General features: G+C 42.1%; 2 protein-coding genes across 3 annotated transcripts in view; one reads left to right on the top strand and one right to left on the bottom strand.

Annotated features, from left to right (window-relative positions):
* Positions 1 to 10,745: 10,745 nt before the first annotated feature.
* Positions 10,746 to 23,650, bottom strand: si:dkey-20d21.12 (uncharacterized protein LOC556245 homolog). Of its 2 annotated transcripts, none has more exons than XM_062033917.1 (5): positions 23,520 to 23,650; positions 18,601 to 18,841; positions 16,611 to 16,751; positions 11,113 to 11,313; positions 10,746 to 11,035 (listed from the first exon to the last, which is right to left on the bottom strand). In XM_062033917.1, the coding sequence occupies exons 3-5, from the start codon at positions 16,744 to 16,746 to the stop codon at positions 10,899 to 10,901; spliced, it is 474 nt and encodes a 157-aa protein (XP_061889901.1). In that variant the 5' UTR covers positions 16,747 to 16,751; positions 18,601 to 18,841; positions 23,520 to 23,650; the 3' UTR covers positions 10,746 to 10,898. The 2 variants fall into 2 exon arrangements, with proteins under 2 accessions (XP_061889901.1, XP_061889825.1); XM_062033841.1 differs by having other exon boundaries at positions 16,611 to 16,754; positions 23,520 to 23,649.
* The window catches only part of amt (aminomethyltransferase), a 15,991-nt gene continuing 15,347 nt past the window's right edge, over positions 23,463 to 24,106 (top strand). Inside the window, exon 1 of the mRNA XM_062033727.1 lies at positions 23,463 to 23,722. Coding sequence (XP_061889711.1) covers positions 23,615 to 23,722 — 108 coding nt within the window. The 5' untranslated portion in view covers positions 23,463 to 23,614. The remainder of the gene's footprint in view (positions 23,723 to 24,106) is intronic.

Here is a 24,106-nt window from a genome sequence, read left to right as displayed (position 1 = left end):
ACACTTTTACGACCAACCGGAAACATAGCAACCAGGCTAGCAACGCACCTCCTTTACGGCAGCTGTCGCAACGTTCTTAAAACAACCGCAGCACATACATATATATATACAACATATCTCCCTTTTTTAACTTTTGTTTTTCTTTCCTTGTAAACAAAACAAAATCACACTGTAGATGTGTTGTCGGTCTAATTATAAATAATGCAGACGAGGCGTGTTGGCTGAGTTCTTGACGTTTACTTTCACAGCGTGGCAACATGCAACACTTTTCGGGGCTACCGCGCATGCTCGTAACTCCCGTTGCATGCTGGGTAGTGTAGTTGTTATATTCTCTAGCTCATAACATTTTTCCCACTATAAAGAAATAATGTTAACTCAATAAAGTGTATTTCTTTTTTAGCTTTAACTTTTCATTTTTTAGCATTGTAACCACATTTGCAAGGAACTTTTCTCTTAATAGAATTTTCTTTCAATAAAGAAATAAAGTGCAAACATGTCAAAGCATCATAACAAACAGTTAAGTCAAATAGCAGCAGAAGTGCACTTTTTGGAGAGCTGTATTATTTTCAGTTTTGTGCCCAAAGGACTGATTTTATTTAACACTATATTATTATTTATACACCTATAGTGATCACAGAGACAGGTTGTTTCTGTGTTACTGTATATATTTGTTTCTCTGAAAAATCCCACTTAATATACTTTGGGTAACAACAGTCAATATTTATTTATTTTATTTTATTTTTTTAGGTGGGTAACAGTCAATATTTATTTATTTATTAGATTTTATTTTTCTATTATATAATAAAAGTGAGCTTTTGTTAAACCAAATATTGTGTGTTTTTTTCCATATACAACAACCTATCTGGACTCGATAAGAGAATCGATAAGGAATCGGTTCGATAAGAGGATTCGATAATAGGCTCGAACTCGATAATTCCTTATCAAACATCATCCCTAATGGTAACACCCGAATAAGTTTTTCAACTTGTTTAAGTCGGGGTCCACTTAAATTGATTCATGATACAGATATATACTATCATATATACTATCATCATAATACAGTCATCACACAAGATAATCACAATGAATTATTTACATTATTTACAATCAGGGGTGTGGAGGGGGGGGGGGGTAGGATATGGACATCAAGTAGTGGACATAGAGAGAGAGAGAGAGAGAGAGATCAGAAGGCATAAGAAAAAGTATCTGCATTTGATTGTTTACATTTGATTATTAGCAATCCGGGGAGGGTGTTAGTTTAGGGTTGTAGCTGCCTGGAGGTGAACTTTTATTGCGGTTTTGAAGGAGGATAGAGATGCCCTTTCTTTTATACCTGTTGGGAGCGCATTCCACATTGATGTGGCATAGAAAGAGAATGAGTTAAGACCTTTGTTAGTTCGGAATCTGGGTTTAACGTGGTTAGTGGAGCTCCCCCTGGTGTTGTGGTTATGGCGGTCATTTACGTTAAGGAAGTAGTTTGACATGTACTTCGGTATCAGGGAGGTGTAGCGGATTTTATAGACTAGGCTCAGTGCAAGTTGTTTAACCCTGTCCTCCACCTTGAGCCAGCCCACTTTAGAGAAGTGGGTAGGAGTGAGGTGGGATCTGGGGTGGAGGTCTAGCAGTAACCTGACTAGCTTGTTCTGAGATGTTTGGAGTTTAGATTTGAGGGTTTTGGAGGTGCTAGGATACCAGGAGGTGCATGCGTAATCGAAAAAGGGTTGAACGAGAGTTCCCGCCAGAATCCTCAAGGTGCTTTTGTTGACCAGAGAGGAGATTCTGTAGAGAAATCTCGCTCGTTGGTTAACCTTTTTGATTACCTTGGTTGCCATTTTATCACAGGAAAGGTTAGCCTCTAGAATGGAACCTAGGTAGGTGACCTCATCTTTCCTGGTGATAACAATGTCACCCACTTTTATGGTGAAGTCATTGACTTTCTTGAGGTTGATGTGGGACCCAAACAGGATGGATTCTGTTTTACCCAAGTGTATGGATAGCTTGTTGTCAGCGAGCTAACACCACGTAGCGAGCCGCTACAATATAAATAGAAATGTACTTATAATTTTCTCAATGGTGTTTATTTACATCACTGCAGACTGGGGGAGGACTTTGCTGTCCATATTTGCATAATACATTTGTATATGTCCCCAATATATATACACTGTGTATATACTGTATGTATATATATATATGTACAAACCATGTATATATATATGTATGTATACTATATATATATATATATATATATATATATATATATATATATATATATATATATATATATATATATATATATATACACTGTGTATATATATATATATATATATATATATATATATATATACACTGTGTATATATATATATATATATATATATATATATATATATATATATATATATATATACACTGTGTATATATATATATATATATATATGTATATATATATATATATATACACACTGTATTTATATATATATATATATATATATATATATATATATATATATATATATATATATATATATATATATATATATATATATATATATATATATATATATATATATATATACACATTTTGTATACATACATATATATACACAGCAGTGACGTTGAGGCGGGGCCTCACGTGCCATCATGGAAAGAAAAAAAATGTAAAAAGAAAAAAAATTAATTAAATTGTTATATGTATCCAGTGATTATACTATAAAGTTATTTTCCATTTAACTTCACCAGTTTTAGATTATTTTTATTCAAAATCGCTGAATTTTCACATTTGCTGTTCAAATACCGAGAAGAGACTTGCTGTGATCAGCAGCCAGTTGAGGCACGTCACTCAGTTGAGCCTCACCATGGATTGCGGACTCAGCTAACTGCTGGCCTGCTGTGCAGTGAGACCGTATTGCTATATGAACTATATTATACATTTCCATAGTTTAGTTAGCTGAGGTATATAATGTACAGTGTATTTTGTCAACAACTGTATGTGTGTAACATATTTCTTGTGCTGAGCAATCATATCATGTCCTTCGTTTTCGAAGATGACCAGGTGACTTCACGTTGATTTGTGTGTGCAAAGATGGCTGATGAGGCCAATTCTTGCGCAGAATGACCAGCTGCAGTGAGGGCAGGTTATGGCTGGGGGGTGGCTGGCAGAGAGGGAGGAACTGTCTCTGGTCTTGCGGAGCTGTCGCTTCTGTTCGGCTTCATGGATGCATTTTTCCTCGAAGTCTGCTACACCATGCCAGACTGCAGAATGCCAGTTTGAACGGTGTTGGGCATCGGCTTCCCATGTGTGTGAGTCCAGACCACAGCCCTTGAGACTGGCCTTTAGGGTGTCCTTAAAGCGTTTCCGCTGTCCGCCGCGTGAGCGCTTTCCATGGTGCAGTTCACCGTACAGGAGCATTTTTGGTAGGCGTTCATCTGACATGCGGCAGACATGGCCAGCCCATCTCAGCTGGGGACGCTTGAGGAAAGTCACTCAGGATACCAAACGGCATGGCCAGAACACTTGTGCTGGAGGCGTTCGGAAAGAACGAGTGAACTGGCCAACTGCAGCTGAAAGGAAAGAATGGGATATGTTTGACCGTGATGTCGACCAGGTGCTGGAAGCAGCGATCGCAGGAGACGTGGGAAAGAAACTCAAGGCCATGTCCTCGATAATCTGGAGTATTGGCGCTGATCGCTTCGGAAAGAAAGAACAAAAAGGCAGAGTAAACATCCAGCCCAAGGAAAACAGACGCCTGAAGGAGATAGCAATCCTTAGAGGAGATCTGCGGAGGCTTAAGAAGGCCTTTCGTGAAGCAACAGCAGACGAGAAACCAGCTCTCACAGAATTGCGAAACGGCCTGAGGGAGCGCATTAAGATCTTGCGACGAGCTGAATGCCACCGCAGGAACAGGAAGCGGCGGTTGAAGGAAAGGGTGGCCTTCACAAAGAACCCATTCAACTACCTGTCGAAACTCGTGGGTGACAAAAGATCAGGAGAGTTGAAAGCAACAAAGGAAGAGGTGGAGGAGCACCTTCGGCAGGTCCACAGCGATCCCAGGAGGGAGGACACTTTGGAGGAGATGGAGAGGCTCATTAAACCAGCTGAACTAACTATTCCTTTTAAGGCGGAGGAACCAAGCTGGCAGGAAGTCAACAGCTTCCTCAAGAAGGCAAGAGGAAAATCAGCCCCAGGGCCGAACGGCATCTCGTACGATGTTTACAAGCATTGCGAAAGGCTCAGGAAACGACTCTGGAAGCTACTGACGGTGGCGTGGAGGAAGAACTTCCTTGCTGATGAGTGGCTGAGGGGTGCTTCATCCCTAAGGAAGAAAACTCTTCAGGGATTAAGCAATTCCGTACCATCTCCCTCCTCAATGTGTAAGCTAAGCTCTTCCTGGGGATTCTGGCAAAGAGGTTAACCACCTTCATGTTGGATAACGGCTACATGGATACTTCAGTTCAAAAAGGTGGCATTCCAGGGGTATCTGGCTGTCTCGAACACACCAGCGTGTGATCACCGAGAATGCAAAGAGGAACCACGGAGACCTAGCAGTCCTGTGGCTTGATCTGACAAATGCCTATGGAACGATACCCCACAAGTTAGTGGAGCTGACTTTGAAGACCTACCACATACCAGAGCAATTCCAGAAACTCTTGCGTCAGTACTTTGACGGGTTCAATGTGCGATTCACCTGCGGAGAATTCACCACCAACTGGCAGAGACTCGAAGTGGGCATTGTTACTGGCTGCACAATTTCAGTGATTTTATTTTCTGCAGCGATGAACCTTCTTGTCAAGTCGGCAGAGAAGTTAGGTCGAGGCGCAGTCCTTGCAAGCGGAATCCAGATGCTGCCCATTAGAGCGTTCATGGACGACCTTACCATCACAACAAGATCAGTGCCAGAAGGAAGATGGATTTTGGAGGACCTGATTGAGCTCACCAATTGGGCAAGGATGGAGTTCAAACCGGCAAAGTCCAGAAGCCTAGTTCTGAAGAAAGGGCGTGTCCAGGACCAGTTTCGCTTCAAGATCAGGGAGAACATCATCCCAACTGTCCAAGAGAAACCTGTGAAGTGCTTGGGGAAGTAGTACAGGGCAGACCTCAATGACCGACTGAGTGTGAAAGAAATGCTTAGCCAAGCAGAAGCCTGGATGACATCCCTCGAAAAGAGCGGCCTCTCCGGGCAAGTATAAGGCCTGGGGTTACCAACATGGGGTTCTCCCCCGTCTGCTCTGGCCACTCCTGGTTTATGAGGTACCTGTGTCCACAGTTGAGAGTCTGTAAAAAAAGTTGAACACCAACTTGAGGAGATGGCTGGGTGTCCCAAGAAGCTTATGTTCCATTGGACTGTACAGCACAGGAAGCAAGCTACAGCTGCCAATAACATCAGTGGTGGAGGAGTACAAGGTGACAAAAACCCGCCAGGCCATGATGCTACGAGACAGCAAAGACGAGCAAGTATGGCAGGCAGGCATTGTTGTCAGGTCAGACAGAAAGTGGTTAGCCAGCAAAGCACTGAGGGAGGCGGAGGATCGACTGCATCATGTGGACATTGTGGGATCAGTAGCCCAGGGAAGACTTGGTCTGGGTTGCTCATCCAGAACAAGATGGAACAAAGCTGACCCAAAGGAGCGGCGAGGCTTGGTGCAGAGGGAGGTCCGAAAGGCTGAGGAGGAAAGCCGGTATGTCAAGGCAGTAGCCATGAAAAACAAGGCAGCTGGACTAGATGGGAGAGTGTAAAAGACAGATCTCTAACCTGGCAGGACATCTGGAGCATGGAAGGCCACCGGATCAAGTTCCTGCTGTGTTCTACATATGATGTCCTGCCCACCCCATCAAACCTCCATACTTGGGGAATGGTAGAGAGCCCCAGCTGCACACTCTGCGGGAAGATAGCTAACCTGGAGCATGTCCTCTCCTCTTGTCACTCAAGTTTAGCAGATGGCAAGTTCCGGTGGCGTCATGACCAGATCCTTGCTCAGCTGGCAGAGGGTGTTGAGCAGGCCAGGAAGAGGACAAGGCAGCTCTCTAATGGGCCTCACTTCATCCACTTCATCAGGGCAGGTGAAAGCGCAGCAGCAGGAGGGAGGAACAAAGGAGTCCTGGCCACAGCAAACGACTGGGAGATGCGGGCTGACCTGAAGAAGCAGCTCAAATTCCCAGAGGAGATAGCCCACACTACCCTGAGACCTGATATTGTTCTGTGGTCTAGAGGAACCAAACAGGTGGTGTTTATCGAGCTGACAGTACCTTGGGAAGAGAGGATGGAGGAGGCGTACGAACGCAAGCTGAAGAAGTACCAAACCCTCATCCTCGAGAGCCAGCAAAATGGATGGAAGGCCTGGAACCTACCGGTGGAGGTGGGCTGTAGAGGCTTTGCGGGGCGGTCGCTCTGGAGAGCACTCGGACTGCTAGGGATCGAGGGGCTGGCTAGGAAGCGGCTGGTAGCCAACACCACTAAAAGGGCAGAGGAAGCATCACGCTGGATTTGGATACAAAGAAAGGTGCGGTGGCAGAGCCGACCTACTGAAGGACTAGGGACATAGAGTTGGGTGGGATTCGGCGGGGGTAGATCCAGGACGCTGGATCTGCCGTCGAGCCCCTCCAAAGCGTCATGGGCTTTATTCGACGAAACGTTGATGACGGGGGGTGCCCATTTGAGAACCTGCTGATGCCAACCAACTCATGTCCAGTTGAGGTATGCGGTCAAGCTTAGTCTTGGCTCAGGGAGGAGGACGTCCCTGCCATGCAAAGTCCCGCCGGTGCCTTGATGGAAGGAGAGATGAAGAGAGCGAGGCCACAGGCTCACAGATGGTGCAGGGGCGAGTACCTGTAAAGGTGAGCCAGTTGCGATACCCTTATCGTATTTTGCATATATATATACTGTATATGTGTATATATATATATATATATATACTGTGTGTATATATATATATATATATATATACTCTATATATATATACTGTATATACAACTCACTGGAAACCGCTCTGTTCGGGACTGTTGTGCTATAATTATCACCGAAACCTGGCTTCACCCGGAAATACCCGATGCTAGCATGCAGCTAGCCGGCCACACTCTGCTCCGCCGGGACAGAACTAAGGACTCCGGTAAGAGCAGAGGAGGGGGGGCTCTGTATTTACGTGCATGAGAACTGGTGCAACAACGGGACAATCATTGAACAGCAATGTTGCCCGGATGTGGAGTACATGTCTGTTAGATGTCGGCCTTTTTTTCTCCCGAGAGAGCTGTCTGTTGTTATCATCACGGCTGTGTATATTCCACCGGACGCCAAAGTAAACACAGACCTGGCCTGACGATGCACTCCCCAAACTTCAGGACTGCTCCCAACACACAGACTGGGACCTCTTCCAACAACAGGAGCTGGAGACAGCCACAAGAACGGTGCTGGACTACATACAGTTCTGCATCGGGAATGTGACTGTGGAAAAAACCATCTGGGTTTACCCCAACAAGAAACCCTGAATGACCAGCCAGGCCCGCACACTCTTCAGGGCCCGCGACGCAGCCTTCAGGTCAGGTGACAGGGCACTGTACAGTGCTGCTAGAGCCGACCTGAAGAGAGGGATTAAAAAAGCAAAGGCGGACCAAAGGAGGTGCATAGAGTCCCATCTGTCCAGCAATAACTCACGGGAGGTGACATCACAAACTTCAGAGGTTGCGATGTGACAACTGCGGATCAGAGTGCGACACTGGCAGAGGAGCTTAACTGTTTCTTTGCCCGTTTCGAAACCCCCCAGCGACACTCATCTGCTCCAGCCCTTCCCCCGCCCCCACCGGGCTCCGGCACCACTCCACTCACTGTACAGGAGCACAGTGTCAGACGAGTGGTCCTGGCTGTGAACCCCAGGAAGGCTGCCGGACCAGACGGAGTACCTGGAAAGGTGCTCAGGGCATGCGCCCACCAGCTCGCTCCCCCCCTCACCAGGATCTTCAACCTCTCCCTGGCTCAGGCAGTCATCCCATCCTGCCTGAAGTCATCTACAATAATCCCGGTGCAGAAGAAGTCTCCCATCACCAGCCTGAATGATTACCGACCAGTGGCCCTCACTCCGGTAATCATGAAGTGCTTCGAGAGACTGGTTCTCCAGCACATCAAGGACCATATCCCTCCAGACTTCGACCCCCACCAGTTCGCATACCGGGCGAACAGACCCACAGAGGACGCCATCGCTGTTGCTCTCCACTCTGCTCTGAACCACCTGGAGCAGCAGCAGAGCTACGTCCGGATGCTCTTTGTGGATTATAGTTCTGCCTTCAATACAATAATCCCGGACAGACTCTGCAATAAACTGGACACTCTTGGCCTCCCCCCTCTCACAAACGCCTGGATAAGGGACTTCCTAACGGACCGACCCCAGAATGTGAGACTTGGCCCCCACCTCTCATCCTCCCGCACGCTGAGCATCGGCGCCCCACAGGGCTGTGTGCTGAGCCCCCTCCTCTACTTCCTCTACACCCATGACTGCAGTCCAGCCCACAGTGACAACCTTACCGTCAAGTTCGCTGACGATACCACAGTGGTCGGGCTCATCTCCAGGGGTGACGAGGCTGCCTACAGGGAGGAGGTCCTGAAGCTGACGGCCTGGTCTTCGGAGAACAACCTCGCTCTCAACACCAGCAAGACCAGAGAGATCATCGTCGACTTCAGGAGGAGCAGCACCGACCCTGCCCCCCTCTACATCAACGGCGAGCGTGTGGAGATGGTCCACACCTTCAGGTACCTTGGAGTCCACATCTCTAATGACTTTTCCTGGACAGTCAACACCACATCAATCAACAAGAAGGCTTAGCAGCGGCTACACTTCCTGAGAGTCCTCAGGAAGTACAACCTGAAGCCTGACCTGCTGCTGACCTTCTACCGCTCGTCCATCGAGATTCGCTGACCTACTGTATTACAGTATGGTACGGCAGCTGCACTGCAGCAGACAGGGAGAGGCTGCAAAGAGTGGTCAAGACGGCTCAGAAGATCATCGGCCGCCCTCTCCCCTCTCTGATGGACATCTACACCTCCCGCTGCCTCAACAGAGCCAGTGCCATCAGCAAGGACAGCACCCACCCTGGCTCTGATCTGTTCCACCTGCTGCCCTCTGGGAAGCGCTACAGGTGCATTAAAACCAAGACAAACAGGCTAAAGAACAGCTTCTGCTCCAGGGCCATAATCACCCTGAACGGACTGCCCCATTGTCCCTCATAACTGCCTTCTCCTCGGTGCAATAACCCATTCCACCATTATACATTTGCACAGAGTGTATAGAGTGTACATTGTACAGAGAGTATAGAGTGTACACTGTTCTCTTCCACACCTTTCTTTGCACTTCTATATTTTTTATATTTTTATATATTTACACATTGTTTTCTTGCATGCACACATCGCACTGTATGGAATGGCCTCAATCTCGTTACCCTGCGTAATGACAATAAAGCTGATTCTGATATATATATATGTGTGTATATACAGTACAAATGTGTATGTATGTATATATATATATATATATATATATATATATATATATATATATATATGTATATATATATTTGTATATATATATTTGTGTGTGTATATATATATGTATATATATATATATGTGTGCATATGTATATGTGTATGTATACAGTATATATATATTTGTAAATATATATTTGTGTGTGTATATATATATATATATATGTATATGTGTGTGTGTGTGTGTATGTGTGTATGCATATATATATAGATAGATATTTATGTATACATAAATAAATATATGTGTATACACTACCGTTCAAAAGTTTGGGGTCACATTGAAATATCCTTATTTTTGAAGGAAAAGCACTGTACTTTTCAATGAAGATAACTTTAAACTAGTCTTAACTTTAAAGAAATACACTCTATACATTGCTAATGTGGTAAATGACTATTCTGGCTGCAAATGTCTGGTTTTTGGTGCAATATCTACATAGGTGTATAGAGGCCCATTTCCAGCAACTATCACTCCAGTGTTCTAATGGTACAATGTGTTTGCTCATTGGCTCAGAAGGCTAATTGATGATTAGAAAACCCTTGTGCAATCATATTCACACATCTGAAAACAGTTTAGCTCGTTACAGAAGCTACAAAACTGACCTTCCTTTGAGCAGATTGAGTTTCTGGAGCATCACATTTGTGGGGTCAATTAAACGCTCAAAATGGCCAGAAAAAGAGAACTTTCATCTGAAACTCGACAGTCTATTCTTGTTCTTAGAAATGAAGGCTATTCCACAAAATTGTTTGCGTGACCCCAAACTTTTGAACGGTAGTGTATGTTCATATTTATTTACATATATGTGTGTATATATATATATATATATATATATATATATATATATATATATATATATACATACATACATTCACATATACATGTATACATACATAGAGATACACATTTGATGTATTATATATATATATATATATATATATATATATATATATATATATATATATATATATATATATATATATATATATATATATATATATATATATAAATTAATCGTTAATAATTTTGACATTAGAGAAATAGAATAAATACGCACTGCCCGCAACGCCAAAAGGGACAAGCAGTAGAAAATGGATGCATGGATTCCATTTCCACATTTTTAAAACGCTGCTTCAGATAATGTGTAGTAACATTTGAGCAAAGTTAATTGTCACATAAGGGCAAAAAGAAGAGGTCATACACATCAAAGTTGTTCATTGTAAAGCTTGCAAACATTAAAACATACATTTTCCCACGAAAACCTTTAAAAATGTCAAAAATCAGGACAATAAAGGAAGTAAAGATGAAAGTAGCATCCCTCAAATCAGCAGTTTTTCTTTGTTGGGCATAATGAATTGGTTGGCTCCGCCTCCTCCTCCTCCTCTCACGTGCGCCCTCTACTGGCCGTCAGGTTGCGTGTCAGCTGTTGTAGTTGCTGGATGAGCAGGGAGAGTTCTGCAGTGGTGGCCTCCTTGTCCCTCACGGCGCCCGTCAGCCTCCACAGCACGCTGCCCTGTTGCACTGACAAACAACATGGGGTTGTGCTATGACATGCTGCCATGACAGGACGTGTGCTAGCAAAGGAGGCGCTTACTGACCCAGGAAGTAGAACATGAGCAGGAGGGTGATGAGGAGCAGGGTGGTGACGCCACACGCCATGGCGTACACTCGTGACGAGCTGCCACTCAGCATGTCCTGAACACCACTCGGCCACTGACCCCCTGGTCCACCCACGCCGGTCATGTGGCGCACGTGTCCATTCACAGAAGGTGTATACGTGGGCCGGGGGGGCCTCGATCCTGGAATCACAGTGTGTGTACCTTTTGAACTGTGCTACCAGAATACTACTGTGTAAATGGGTTATACTTGTATAGCGCTTTTCTACCTTCAAGGTACTCAAAGCGCTTTGACACTATTTCCACATTTACCCATTCACACACATTCACACACTGATGGCGGGAGCTGCCATGCAAGGCGCTAACCAGCACCCATCAGGAGCAAGGGTGAAGTGTCTTGCCCAAGTACACAACGGGCGTGACTAGGATGGTAGAAGGTGGGTATTGAACCCCAGTAACCAGCAACACTCCGATTGCTGGCACGGCCACTCTACCAACTTCGAGACGCTTAAAAAATGTGTCTCCTCAGTTCCCAAACGTTTACTGAGTGTTGTTAAAAGGAAAGGCCATGTAACACAGTGGTGAACATGCCCTTTCCCAACTACTTTGGCACGTGTTGCAGCCATGAAATTCTAAGTTAATTATTATTTGCAAAAAAAACCCACAAAGTTTATGAGTTTGAACATCAAATATCTTGTCTTTGTAGTGCATTCAATTGAATATGAGTTGAAAAGGATTTGCAAATCATTGTATTCCGTTTATATTTACATCCAACACAATTTCCCAACTCATATGGAAACAGGGTTTGTACAAGGGTACACACAGCTAGCACGTAGAAGTATTGTGTACAGTTATAAGGCAAGGGTATACACAGTAGGCGGTACTGCATCAAAAAGCAACATCAATGTGTAAAGGATATCACCACATGGGCTCAGGAACACTTCAGAAAACCACTGTCAGTAACTACAGTGCAAGTTAAAACTCCTATGCAAAGCCAAAACCATTTATCAACAACACCCAGAAACACACCCGGCTTTGCTGGGCCCAAGCTCATCTAAGATGGACTGATGCAAAGTGGAAAAGTGTTCTGTGGTCTGATGAGTCCACATTTCAAATTGTTTTTGGAAACTGTGGACGTTGTGTCCTCCGGACCAAAGAGGAAAAGAACCATCCGGATTGTTAAAGGCGCAAAGTTGAAAAGCCAGCATCTGTGATGGTATGGGGGTGTATTAGTGCCAAAGGTATGGGTAACCTACACATTTGTGAAGGCACCATTAATGCTGAAAGGTACATACAGGTTTTGGAGCAACATATGTTGCCATCCAAGCAACGTTATCAATGACGCCCCTGCTTATTTCAACAAGACAATGGCAAGCCACGTGTTAAAACAGCGTGGCTTCATAGTGAAAGAGTGCGGGTACTAGATTGGCCTGCCTTCAGTCCAGACCTGTCTCCCATTGAAAATGTGTGGCGCATTATGAAGCCTAAAATACCACAACGGAGACCCCCGGACTGTTGAACAACTTAAGCTTTACATCAAGCAAGAATGGGAAAGAATTCCACTTCAAAAATGTGTCTCCTCAGTTCCCAAACGTTTACTGAGTGTTGTTAAAAGGAAAGGCCATGTAACACAGTGGTAAAAATGCCCCTGTGACAACTTTTTTGCAGTGTGTTGCTGCTATTAAATTCTAAGTTAATGATTATTTGCAAAAATAAAAAAAGAAGTTTCTCAGTGTGAACATTAAATATCTTGTCTTTGCAGTCTATTCAATTGAATATAAGTGTCAGGAAGAGGTGGTGACTAACCCCAAGATGCAGAGATGGCAGGCTGGATGCAGGAAAACATGATTTAATGTCCAAAAGAAAATGCAGGAAAACAACAGGAATCAGGAACCAGGAAACAGGCAAACTGCAAACAGCTAACAGCTAACAGGATACAGCTAACAAAAAAAACAAGAAACAAGGAGCTAGGAGACAGCAAACTGCAAATAGCTATCAGGAAACAGCAAACAGGAACAGCTCACAGCAAACAATACTCCAGCCCTGACTGGAGGGCGAGGCAGGTATAAATAGTGGCCTGATTGGCAATTGCCACCAGGTGTGCCAGACTGCCAATCAAGTACAGGTGAGGGAAAGAAGCGCTCAGGGAGACGTGCAGGAAAAGGAACCAAAATAAGAGCGCTGACAGGAAATAAAACTCAAACAGAGGAAAAACTAAAACATAACCAAACTGTCAGTGACAAGCCTGACAATAAGTTGAAAAGGATTTGCAAATCATTGTATTCTCTGTTTATTTACCATTTACACAACGTGCCAACTTCACTGGTTTTGGGTTTTGTACATAATGTGTAGGGGTGTGGGAAAAAATCGATTCGAATTCGAATCGCGATTCTCACATTGTGCGATTCAGAATCGATTCTCATTTTTAAAAAAAATATATATATATATTTTTTTTTAATTAATCAATCCAACAAAACAATACACAGCAATACCATAACAATGCAATCCAATTCCAAAACCAAACCCGACCCAGCAACACTCAGAACTGCAATAAACAGAACAATTGAGAGGAGACACAAACACGACACAGAACAAACCAAAAGTAGTGAAACAAAAATGAATATTATCAACAACAGTATCAATATTAGTTACAATTTCAACATAGCAGTGATTAAAAATCCCTCATTGACATTACCATTAGACATTTATAAAAAAAAAAAAAAGAACAATAGTGTCACAGTGGCTTACACTTGCATCGCATCTCATAAGCTTGACAACACACTGTGTCCAATATTTTCACAAAGATAAAATAAGTCATATTTTTGATTAATTTAATAGTTAAAACAAATTTACATTATTGCAATCAGTTGATAAAACATTGTCCTTTACAATTATAAAAGCTTTTTACAAAAATCTGCTACTCTGCTTGCATGTCAGCCGACTGGGGTAGATCCTGCTGAAATCCTATGTATTGAATGAATAGAGAATCCTTTTCAATCGGGAAAATATCGTTTTTGAATCGAGAATCGCGTTGAATCGGAAAAAATCGATTTTGAATCAAATCGTGACCCCAAGAATCGATATTGAATTGAATCGTGGGACACCCAAAGATTCACAGCCCTAATAATGTGTGTGTACCCTTGTGCTCATTCTACCAACATATGTGTGTAACCATTATAACTGACCAACCAGCTTATATACAGCATGTGTGTGTACCCTTGTGTTTATCCTACCAACATACAGTATGTTTGTACCCTTATAACTGACCATCCAGCTTAGATACCGCATGTGTGTGTACCCCTATGTTTTGTGGGTGCCGTGTGTGTTTACAATTGTGTTTGAGCTGCCAGTTATTAAGTGTGTGTACTTCTATAACTGTGCCACCAGAATACACGTGTGTACCCATCTACTCATGGTCACAGCGTGTGTATACCCTTAGAACTGTACTATCATATGGTCCTCTGGGTGTAAACATCCGGTCCTCCGTGAGAAATCTCGGTGTGATCTTTGATAGTGCCTTCAAATTCACCAAACAGGTCAGCTCAGTGGTTAGTACCAGCTTTTACCATCTCAGAACCCTAGCAAAGACCAAGGCCTATCTCTCCCAGAGCGACCTGGAGACTGCTATCCACGCCTTCATCACACACCGGCTAGACAACAATAACTCACTGTACGCTGGCATTGATCAGGCATCACTCCGCCGTTTGCAGCTTGTGCAAAACGCGGCTGCCCGTCTCCTCACCAGTACCAAAAAACGCGAGCACATCACCCCAGTGCTGGCCTCACTCCACTGGCTCCCTGTCCGTCACCGCATTGATTTTAAATTACTTTTAATTGTTTTTAAATCCCTAAATGGTCTGGCCCCACAATACTTGACCGAGCTGCTGCATCACCATACCTCGTCTAGAGCCTTGAGGTCAGCTGACCAAATGCTTTTGGCGGTCCCCAGATCCAGGCTAAAGACCAGAGGGGACAGAGCCTTTTCCGTTGCCGCCCCTAAGCTCTGGAACAGCCTTCCCCTCCACATTAGGTCAGCCCGGAGCCTGGGGGTCTTCAAAACCCTCCTTAAGACCTACCTCTTCTCGCTGGCCTTTGACCCGAGCGAGTCCGCCCACTAGGCCACCATTTCTAGTCCCCCCCCCCTCCCACCCCTTCGCTTTAGTTGTATTTTTCAATTTGTAGCACTTTTATTATTTTTTATTTTTTTTATTCTGCAAATTTTTTAAAACTTTTTATTCGACCCCTTTTACCGTATTGCATTTGCATTGTCTTGTTTAGCACACTCATTGTTTATGTTCTTTGTTTGTTTGTTTTTTTTGTTTTGCTTAGTTGTTTTTTTTTTTTTTTTTTTTTTTGTTTTTTTTGTTGTTGTTTTTTTTTTTTTTTTTTTTTTTTTTTTTTTTTTTTTTTGTTTGCGCCATGCTTTTTTAACCTGTAAAGCACTTTGGTGCAATCTAAAAAGTTGTTGAAAATGTGCTATATAAATAAAGTTGACTTGACTTGACTTGACTTGACATATGGACAGGTACCCCTGTAATTGTGGCCGCACTGTAAGTGTGTGTACCGTTTTGCCTGGGCCGCAAGCGTATACCTTTGTGACATGGCTAACATGGGTGTTTGTACACTAGGCTATCAGTATTTGCGTATGTATACCGTTGTGTTTGTGGTCACAGAATACAAGTGTGTACCCTGGTAACAATGCTATTGGCATATTAGTGTGTATACCATTTAAACTGTGTTCCTAGTGTGTGTACCTTTACATTCAGGCATGCGTGTACCTAGTGCCTGTGCTCACATTGTGTTGTATAGCACTGCTAGCAATATGTGTGTGTACCTAGTGCTTGTGCTCACATTGTGTTGTACTAGTATAATATTGCTAGCAATATGTGTGTATACCGTTGGGTCTGTGGTCCCCGTATGTACAAAGTGTACGTGTGTACCCTTGTGACTGTGCTACCACCATCTTAGCGTGTACAACCTAGCCTCTGTTGGTGTATTGTTATAAATGCATATAACATAATGGTGTACTTTTGTGTGTATGTGCTACCTACAGTCTCTTTGTGTGTATACCTTTTCCTAATAGAACATGTACGTGCTTCTGTCTACCATATCTGCCTGTGTTTATGTACTCTGCTGTCTGCACAACTGTACATTGCACACTGTATGTTTGTGTACCCTTGTGAATATGGCTTGCAGAGTGTGTGTGTACCTTTGTGTTTGCTAACATACACATGTGTATGTCTCTTTACTCACAGTTTACAGTCTGTGTGTGTACCTTTTTAAGATTTGTAATGGTTGCATGTGTTCAGTGTTGTTTGCTATTGTTTGAACAGTGTGTGTATGTACCTAGATGAATATTCTCAACTTGTGTGTGTACCAAATGAATCTTTTGCATTGTACTGCAGTTGTAACCACTGTGACCTACGCCTTATCACGTGTGTGTACCGCTTCTACCTTGATGTGTGTGTGCGTGTGTGTACCTTTGTGGTTGTGTTCCGGGTGTGTCCGGTGAAGGTCGTTAATGGAGTCCACAGAATGGAGCTCAATTTCAGTCAGGTCTCTGTCGTTGACCCTGTAGGTCTGAGGAGTTGTCTGCGACGAAGGGGGTCTCGACATGTCGCCTCCTCAAATTCACAAACAAACTCACACTCACAACAAAGTTATGGAAGTTTGTTTGTGTCTTTATTATCAACACTGACTTTATGTCACTCAATGTGATGACCATTTTATTGAATACAAATGTGTAAGCAAAATGTGTGTTTAAAAGTACAGTTTGTTCAAAGATAGTGTTTAAAACTGAGTGTAAAAAAATTTAGTGTAAAAAATGAGTGTAGAAAAATTGAGTAAAAAATGTAGTGTAAAAAAATTCAGTGTAGAAAAATACACTGTGAAAATATTCAATATTTAAATTGAGTGTATAAAAATTGAGCGTACAAAAAAATTTGATGTAGAAAAATACAATTTTGAAAGATTCAGTGTAAAAAAAATCAGTGTAGAAAGATTTTGTGTGGAAAATTTCAGTGTAAAAAAATCAGTGTAAAAACATTCAATGTAGAAAAATTCAGTGTAAAAAAATATCCATGTAGAAAAAATAAATGTAGAAAAATTCAGTGTAGAAAAATTTTGTGTACAAAAATTCAGTGTAAAGAAAATTATGTGTAAAAAAATTCAGTGTAGAAATTTTTTTTGCAGAAAGTTTCAGTGAAAATTCAATGTAAAAAAAATTCTGTGTAAGAAATTCAATGTAAAATAAATTCCGTGTAGAAAATTGAGTGTAAAAAACTCAGTGTAAAGAAAATTGAGTGTAAAATAATTCAGTTTAGAAACATTCAGTGTTGAAAAACCGAGTGTAGAAATTTGAGTGTGTAAAAATTGAATGTATAAAATTGAGTGTATAAAAATTGAGTGTATAAAATTGAGTGTGTAAAAATTGAGTGTACAAAAATTCAATGTAGAAAATTGGGTGTAAAAAAAATCAGTGTAAAGAAAATTATGTGTAAAAAATTCAGTGTAGAAACATTTTTTGCAGAAAGTTTCAGTGTAAAAACATTCAATGTAGAAAAAAATCTGTGTAGAAAAATCCAGTGTAAAATAATTCTGTTTAGAAACATTCAGTGTAGAAAATTGAGTGTATTAAAATTGAATGTATAAAATTGAGTGTATAAAAATTGAGTGTGTAAAAATTGAGTGTGTAAAAATTGAGTGTACAAAAATTCAATGTAGAAAAATTGAGTGTAGACAACATGCAGTGTGGAAAAATCCAGTGTGAAAAAATCAGTGTAAAAACGATCAATGTAGAAAAATTGAGTGTAGAAAAATTTAGTGTAAAAATATTGTTTAGAAAATGTAATTTAAAAAAATGTTGTGTAAAAAATTGGAGTGTAGAAAAAGTCTCTGTAAAAAAAATTGAGTGTAAAGAAAATTCTGTGTGTAAAAATTGAGTGTAAAAAATTTAGTGTAAAATAATTCTGTGCAAAAATATTTGTTGCTTCAAAACTCAAGACTCATTTCTGGTGAATTAATACTGAAGCAACGGATCCTGTTTTAGAAGCAGCCAATGAGGAGTCAAGTTTGCAGTCACGTGACACGGCTGCAACAAAGGGGCAGGTTCTGCAACTACATGCTAGTCTTGGCTTTTGAAGAACACATTTTTCTGCACTCAATTTTTTTTACACACTGTATTTTAAAAACACATATTTTCACAAATGTAATCTTTACACATACAAATTTTGCTCACATTTATTCAATGAAATTATTTGTAAATAAAAAGATTCAAAAATGTTTTAATTACAATTTAAATAATTCAGTGTAAAAAAAAAAACAAGTGTTGGTAATAAAGACAAGTTTTCTGGGAAAATAGCCCTCTTCTTTTTACACTTGTATGACAATTAATCATGTTAAAATGTTTGAGTATGGCCACAGCTTGACTCTGGAACAGATTATTCCTATGTACAACAACATTGCACGTACCTTTTATCCACCATGAAGAAAAGTGTAGATGTTCTTCCTGTTGTTGGGTGTCGATCAATGTTGGGCCAAAACCCCTAATTGTTTACTCTCAATCCAAACCAGTCCTGAAGAAAAAGACCTGGCTTCGTCTTCAGGACTGTCCACCCGAGAGGACGTTCCCTTGCCGCCCCTTTAGCCGAGTCTCTCGTTGGGGATTGAGTCAGCTGCCAGAGAGAGAAAGACCGCGAGACAGGGAAGCGTCCTAAAATAACACGCTGGTATTATTAGGTGGATGAGTGGGCTGGGACACACGTCCATAAAGTCACTTGGAGAGCACTTCAAGTTGGAGAGATGAATAAAAGTGATCTCACTTGCTCAAAGTCATTTCATATTGTGCACTTAGTTTTGGTAGTGTAGTATCTGTTAACAGGCGAAAGTACATGTCTTTATATGCCCCCATAGTTGCTTAGTGGTGATTCTGAGTTAAATAGTTTACATGATAGCTACACCCAAATGTGGGCGGGGCCAGTCGATGTCACCTACGGACGACTGAAGGCAATTTCATATTGTGCAGTTTGTTTTGGCAGTGTAGTATCTGTTAACAGGGAAAAGTACATGTCTTTCTATGCCCCCATAGGTGCTTAGTGGTGATTCTGAGTTAAATAATGGACATGATAGCTACACCCAAATGTGGGCGGAGCTTGCATAGAGCCTATCGATGTCACCTACGGACGACCGAAGGCAATTTCATATTGTGCAGTTTGTTTTGGCAGTGTAGTATCTGTTAACAGGGGAAAGTACATGTCTTTATATGCCCCCATAGTTGCTTAGTGGTGATTCTGAGTTAAATAGTGAACATGATAGCTACACCCAAATGTGGGCGGGGCCTGTCGAAGTCACCTACAGACGACTGAAGGCAATTTCATATTGTGCAGTTTGTTTTGGTAGTGTAGTATCTGTTAACAGGGGAAAGTACATGTCTTTCTATGCCCCCATAGTTGCTTAGTGGTGATTCTGAGTTAAATAGTTTACATGATAGCTACACCCAAATGTGGGTGTCGATGTAACCCCCCCCCCCTAGAGGGGGGGGGGGGGTTACCCACATATGCGGTCCTCTCCAAGGTTTCTCATAGTCATTCACCGACGTCCCACTGGGGTGAGTTTTTCCTTGCCCGTATGTGGGCTCTGTACCGAGGATGTCGTTGTGGCTTGTACAGCCCTTTGAGACACTTGTGATTTAGGGCTGTATAAATAAACATTGATTGATTGATTGATTGATGTCACCTACGGATGACTGAAGGCAATTTCATATTGTGCAGTTTGTTTTGGTAGTGTAGTATCTGTTAACAAGGGAAAGTACATGTCTTTCTATGCCCCCATAGTTGCTTAGTGGTGATTCTGAGTTAAATAGTTTACATGATAGCTACACCCAAATGTGGGTGTCGATGTCACCTACGGATGACTGAAGGCAATTTCATATTGTGCAGTTTGTTTTGGTAGTGTAGTATCTGTTAACAGGGGAAAGTACATGTCTTTATATGCCCCCATAGTTGCTTAGTGGTGATTCTGAGTTAAATAGTTTACATGATAGCTACACCCAAATGTGGGCGGGGCCTGTCGATGTCACCTACGGACGACTGAAGGCAATTTCATATTGTGCAGTTTGTTTTGGCAGTGCAGTATCTGTAAACAGGGGAAAGTACATGTCTTTCTATGCCCCCCATAGTTGCTTAGTGGTGATTCTGAGTTAAATAATGGACATGATAGCTACACCCAAATGTGGGCGGGGCTTGCATAGGGCCTGTCGATGTCAACTACGGACGACTGAAGGCAATTTAATATTGTGCAGTTTGTTTTGGTAGTGTAGTATCTGTTAACAGGGGAAAGTACATGTATTTCTATGCCCCCATAGTTGCATAGTGGTGATTCTGAGTTAAATAGTGAACCTGATAGTTACACCCAAACCAGACCACGCTAAAGGCCCGTAGAGGAACGCAGGAACCTCAGAGGGAGAAGAGGAAAATCAACATTTACCAGTGGTTCTCAGGCTTTTTTCACCAAGAACCACCTCAGAAAAAACAGGGCTTTCCAAGTATCACCATAATGACCAACATTGAAAAAACATATCCATTTTGAAGTATTAATGGACAAAACACACAATTAAGCGATTAAAATAATAGTTTTGCATGCCTTTGCGCCACACTGTCTACGCGGAGAAATGAGCTCCGGTTTTGTAGAGGGGGCGACGTATGGAAACTACAGTTAGTTAACAATTGATATTACGGAAAATGACTGCCAGGTTTAAATTCAGGAGCAAAGTGGCCCAGTGGTTAGAGTAAGATCGGTGAGATCGGTAGGTCGCGAGCCATACCAAAGACTATAAAAATGGGACCCATTACCTCCCTGCTCGGCACTCAGCATCAAGGGTTGGAATTGAGGGTTAAATCACCAAAAATGATTCCTGGGCGCGGCCACCGCTGCTGCTCACTGCTCCTCTCACTTCCCAGGGGGTGAGGGTGATTGGTCAAATGCAGAGGATAATCTCACCACACCTATTGTGTGTGTGAGACAATCATTGGTACTTTAACTTTAAATACATAAAGCAAACTTGTTCATGAAATTGCGTTCATCTGGATGTACATGGGTCCTTTTTCGCTCGGTAAGTTGAATGATGCGGACACGTTTGTTACTGAATACTTTCTAATATGCTTCTCTGCCTTGGAGACTGTGTATGTCTAAGTAATATGCAACAATAATGATTTGATGCTTGTTTATATTGACAAATGTGCTGTTCGACTAAATTTGTGTGCTATTGTGTGCTTGGCTGTTGTGTAGCTGCTACCTCCTAGTAGCCTTTAGCCCTGCATGTTTACCTTATGACTTGACTATAAATATACACAACATCAAGATGCAGTATGCGGTTAGTACATAAAATGCAGCCTATGAGAGATGTATTAATATACTTTATAATACTAGTTTGCAAGGTTTTCTTGATGCAAAAGAACAACAACATGGCGCCATAGGCAATGCGCTGAAAAACAATAATACAAATCCATTCCTCGCGGAAAGAAAACTGCTCATTTGGAAGTATAAGAAGAATAAAGAAGTAAATAAAGCAACGAACATGCTTTACAGTTTATTTTCAACTTTGTGTTTTATAAAGTTAAAAAGTACCCATGATTGTCACACACACACTAGGTGTGGTGAAATTATTCTCTGCATTTGACCCATCACCCTTGATCACCCCCTGGGAGATGAGGAGAGCAGTGAGCAGCAGCGGTGGCCGCGCCCGGGAATCATTTTTTGGTGATTTAACCCCCAATTCCAACCCTTGATGCTGAGTACCAAGCAGAGAGGTATGATTTTAGTTGTTACTGCAGCGCCAACTCGATCGTGTTGTTGAACAGCTACACAACAGGGCCACCTTTTGCTGCGTTTTTTTGGTTGTTTTAACAACTTTACCCCATAAATAATGAATTAAGATTAAGATCATCAGGACACCTCTTCCTCCTATCCAGGAAATCGCAAAAAGCCGCTGCCTGACCAGGGCTCAGAAAATCTGCAGAGACTCCTCCCACCCCCACCAAGGACTGTTTTCACTGCTGGACTCTAGAAAGAGGTTCCGCAGCCTCTGTAGCAGAACCTGTAACAGCTTCTTCCCTCAGGCCATAAGACTCTTGAACGCATCATAATAATCCCCTCAATTCCCCCCCAAAACGGATTAACTCACTGGAATATAAAGACAATATAACATACATCCATTAACGTGGATGCATATGCAAAAGTGCAATATATTTATCTGTACAGTAATCTATTTATTTATATCTGCACATTATTGCTCTTTTACCCTGCACTACAACGAGCTAATACAACAAAATTTCGTTCTTGAACCACATCTAATCTACTGTAATGTCATCTGGTGTAACACCTTCCCTACCTACCTTCACAAATTAGAATCCATGCAAAAGAAAATCATACGGGCCCTGTCATGGTCCAAGTTTAATGCCCCCACTCGACATCTATTCCATAATTATCATCTCTTAAGACTGACAGAGTTCAATATTTATCAAAATGCTTGTTTAACCTATCAAGTCATTTACAGGCTGAATCTTAGGCTCTGTAGCTTGGTTCCCATTTACCATCCCCAGCATGCCCACAACACTCGTAACTTAGATCTGATATCAGGTAAACATCGTCTACTGGCTTGTACCGCTTGAAGTGTTGTATGCAGGGGACCAAAGATTTGGAACCGGCTTAATGAGAGCCTCAGGATGCGGTATCCATTCTCCAACTTCAAAAAGAAACTGAAAACTTACCTATTAACCACCTATCTCTAATGCCTCATGTGGGGTTGACTACTGTTGGGATTTGCATGGTCGAATGAATGTATGTGTATGCATGCTTTAGTACTATTATTTTGTGTTTATCATATAGCGTTGTTGTTTTTGTTGTTGTTGTTGTGCTTGCTACCATTTTTCGTCATTCTATGTATATACTGTCCTCTGGACCCCCTGTCAAAAGCTTATTCTAGCTTATTTGGGGGACCCTTTCACTTACCAACATCTTTAAATGATATTCATTACTATTGTAATTGTTCTATGGTATTGTGAATAAACTGAAACTTCTTATCTGTACTGTAAAGTTCAAATTTGAATGACAATAAAAGGAAGTCTAAGTCTAAATAATGATTTAGATTAGTAATTATATAATAACTTTTACCAAAAACCCGAAAGGAAGTATTGGCAGTAGCCGTATTTTCCAGCCTTTTCAAGCGCCAGGAGACAGAAACCGGACGTGACGTCATGTGAAACCCAGCAACAATCACACGTTATTTATATATCACAACTACATTTCCCACAAGTCCTTGCGCTCTCGTGAAACGGAAATCAGTCGCATGATGAGTTCGAAGTCCAAATTTAAAAAAAGAGTCAGATACGTACAAACGGAAGCCGCGTTGTTACTCCTCCAGTAGCACCGTGGGACGAAGGTTGGCAGCGGCTCGACTCACTGCAGCAGCGGGACTTTAGGTGTCGATATGTGGGCGCGCTTGTTAGCGGGGGCTTCGGGGGTCAGGCTGGGGGCTCGTGGTGCTGGTTGCGGAAGTCGGGACCTGCAGCGAAGACATGCTTCGTCCACTGGAGAGGTTCGTGGAAATATTTGTAATATCACACTTTATACGTCATTAAAAACACCAAATGACCCCACATGGAGGAACATGCATGGTTTTAACCCCTTTACATTCGACATATGTGCCAGTTTACTCTTGTCGTCATGGTGACATTATTCAATGCAACTTTATTGTCATTGTTAGGATAACAACGGCGTTGGGTTAGATCAGTGGTGTCCAAAGTGTGGCCCGGGGTCCATTCGCGGTACACAGCTCATTTTTTTAAAGCCCCCCCAAGCATTATTGACATATTCCAGGATTCAATTAGTTCACAGCAAATATTACACTTTGAAATATGTTTTTGGAAATTATTGCATATTTTGTGTTTGCCGTTTAAAAACAGGAGTTGTTTTTGACAAA

The sequence above is a fragment of the Entelurus aequoreus genome, linkage group LG01, assembly GCF_033978785.1.
Source record: "Entelurus aequoreus isolate RoL-2023_Sb linkage group LG01, RoL_Eaeq_v1.1, whole genome shotgun sequence".
In the NCBI taxonomy this organism is placed as follows: Eukaryota; Metazoa; Chordata; class Actinopteri; order Syngnathiformes; family Syngnathidae; genus Entelurus; species Entelurus aequoreus.
Note: the sequence above shows the minus strand (reverse complement) of the source record. Positions and strands in the feature narration are given on the sequence as shown.

Coding starts and splice junctions, on each gene's coding strand:
- si:dkey-20d21.12 (XM_062033917.1), bottom strand. CDS start 16,746: ATGTCGAGACCCCCTTCGTCGCAGACAACTCCTCAGACCTACAGGGTC. Junction 11,314..16,610: donor CCCGGAACACAACCACAAAG/GTACACACACGC, acceptor CTGTGATTCCAG/GATCGAGGCCCCCCCGGCCC. Junction 11,036..11,112: donor GCTCATGTTCTACTTCCTGG/GTCAGTAAGCGC, acceptor GTTGTTTGTCAG/TGCAACAGGGCAGCGTGCTG.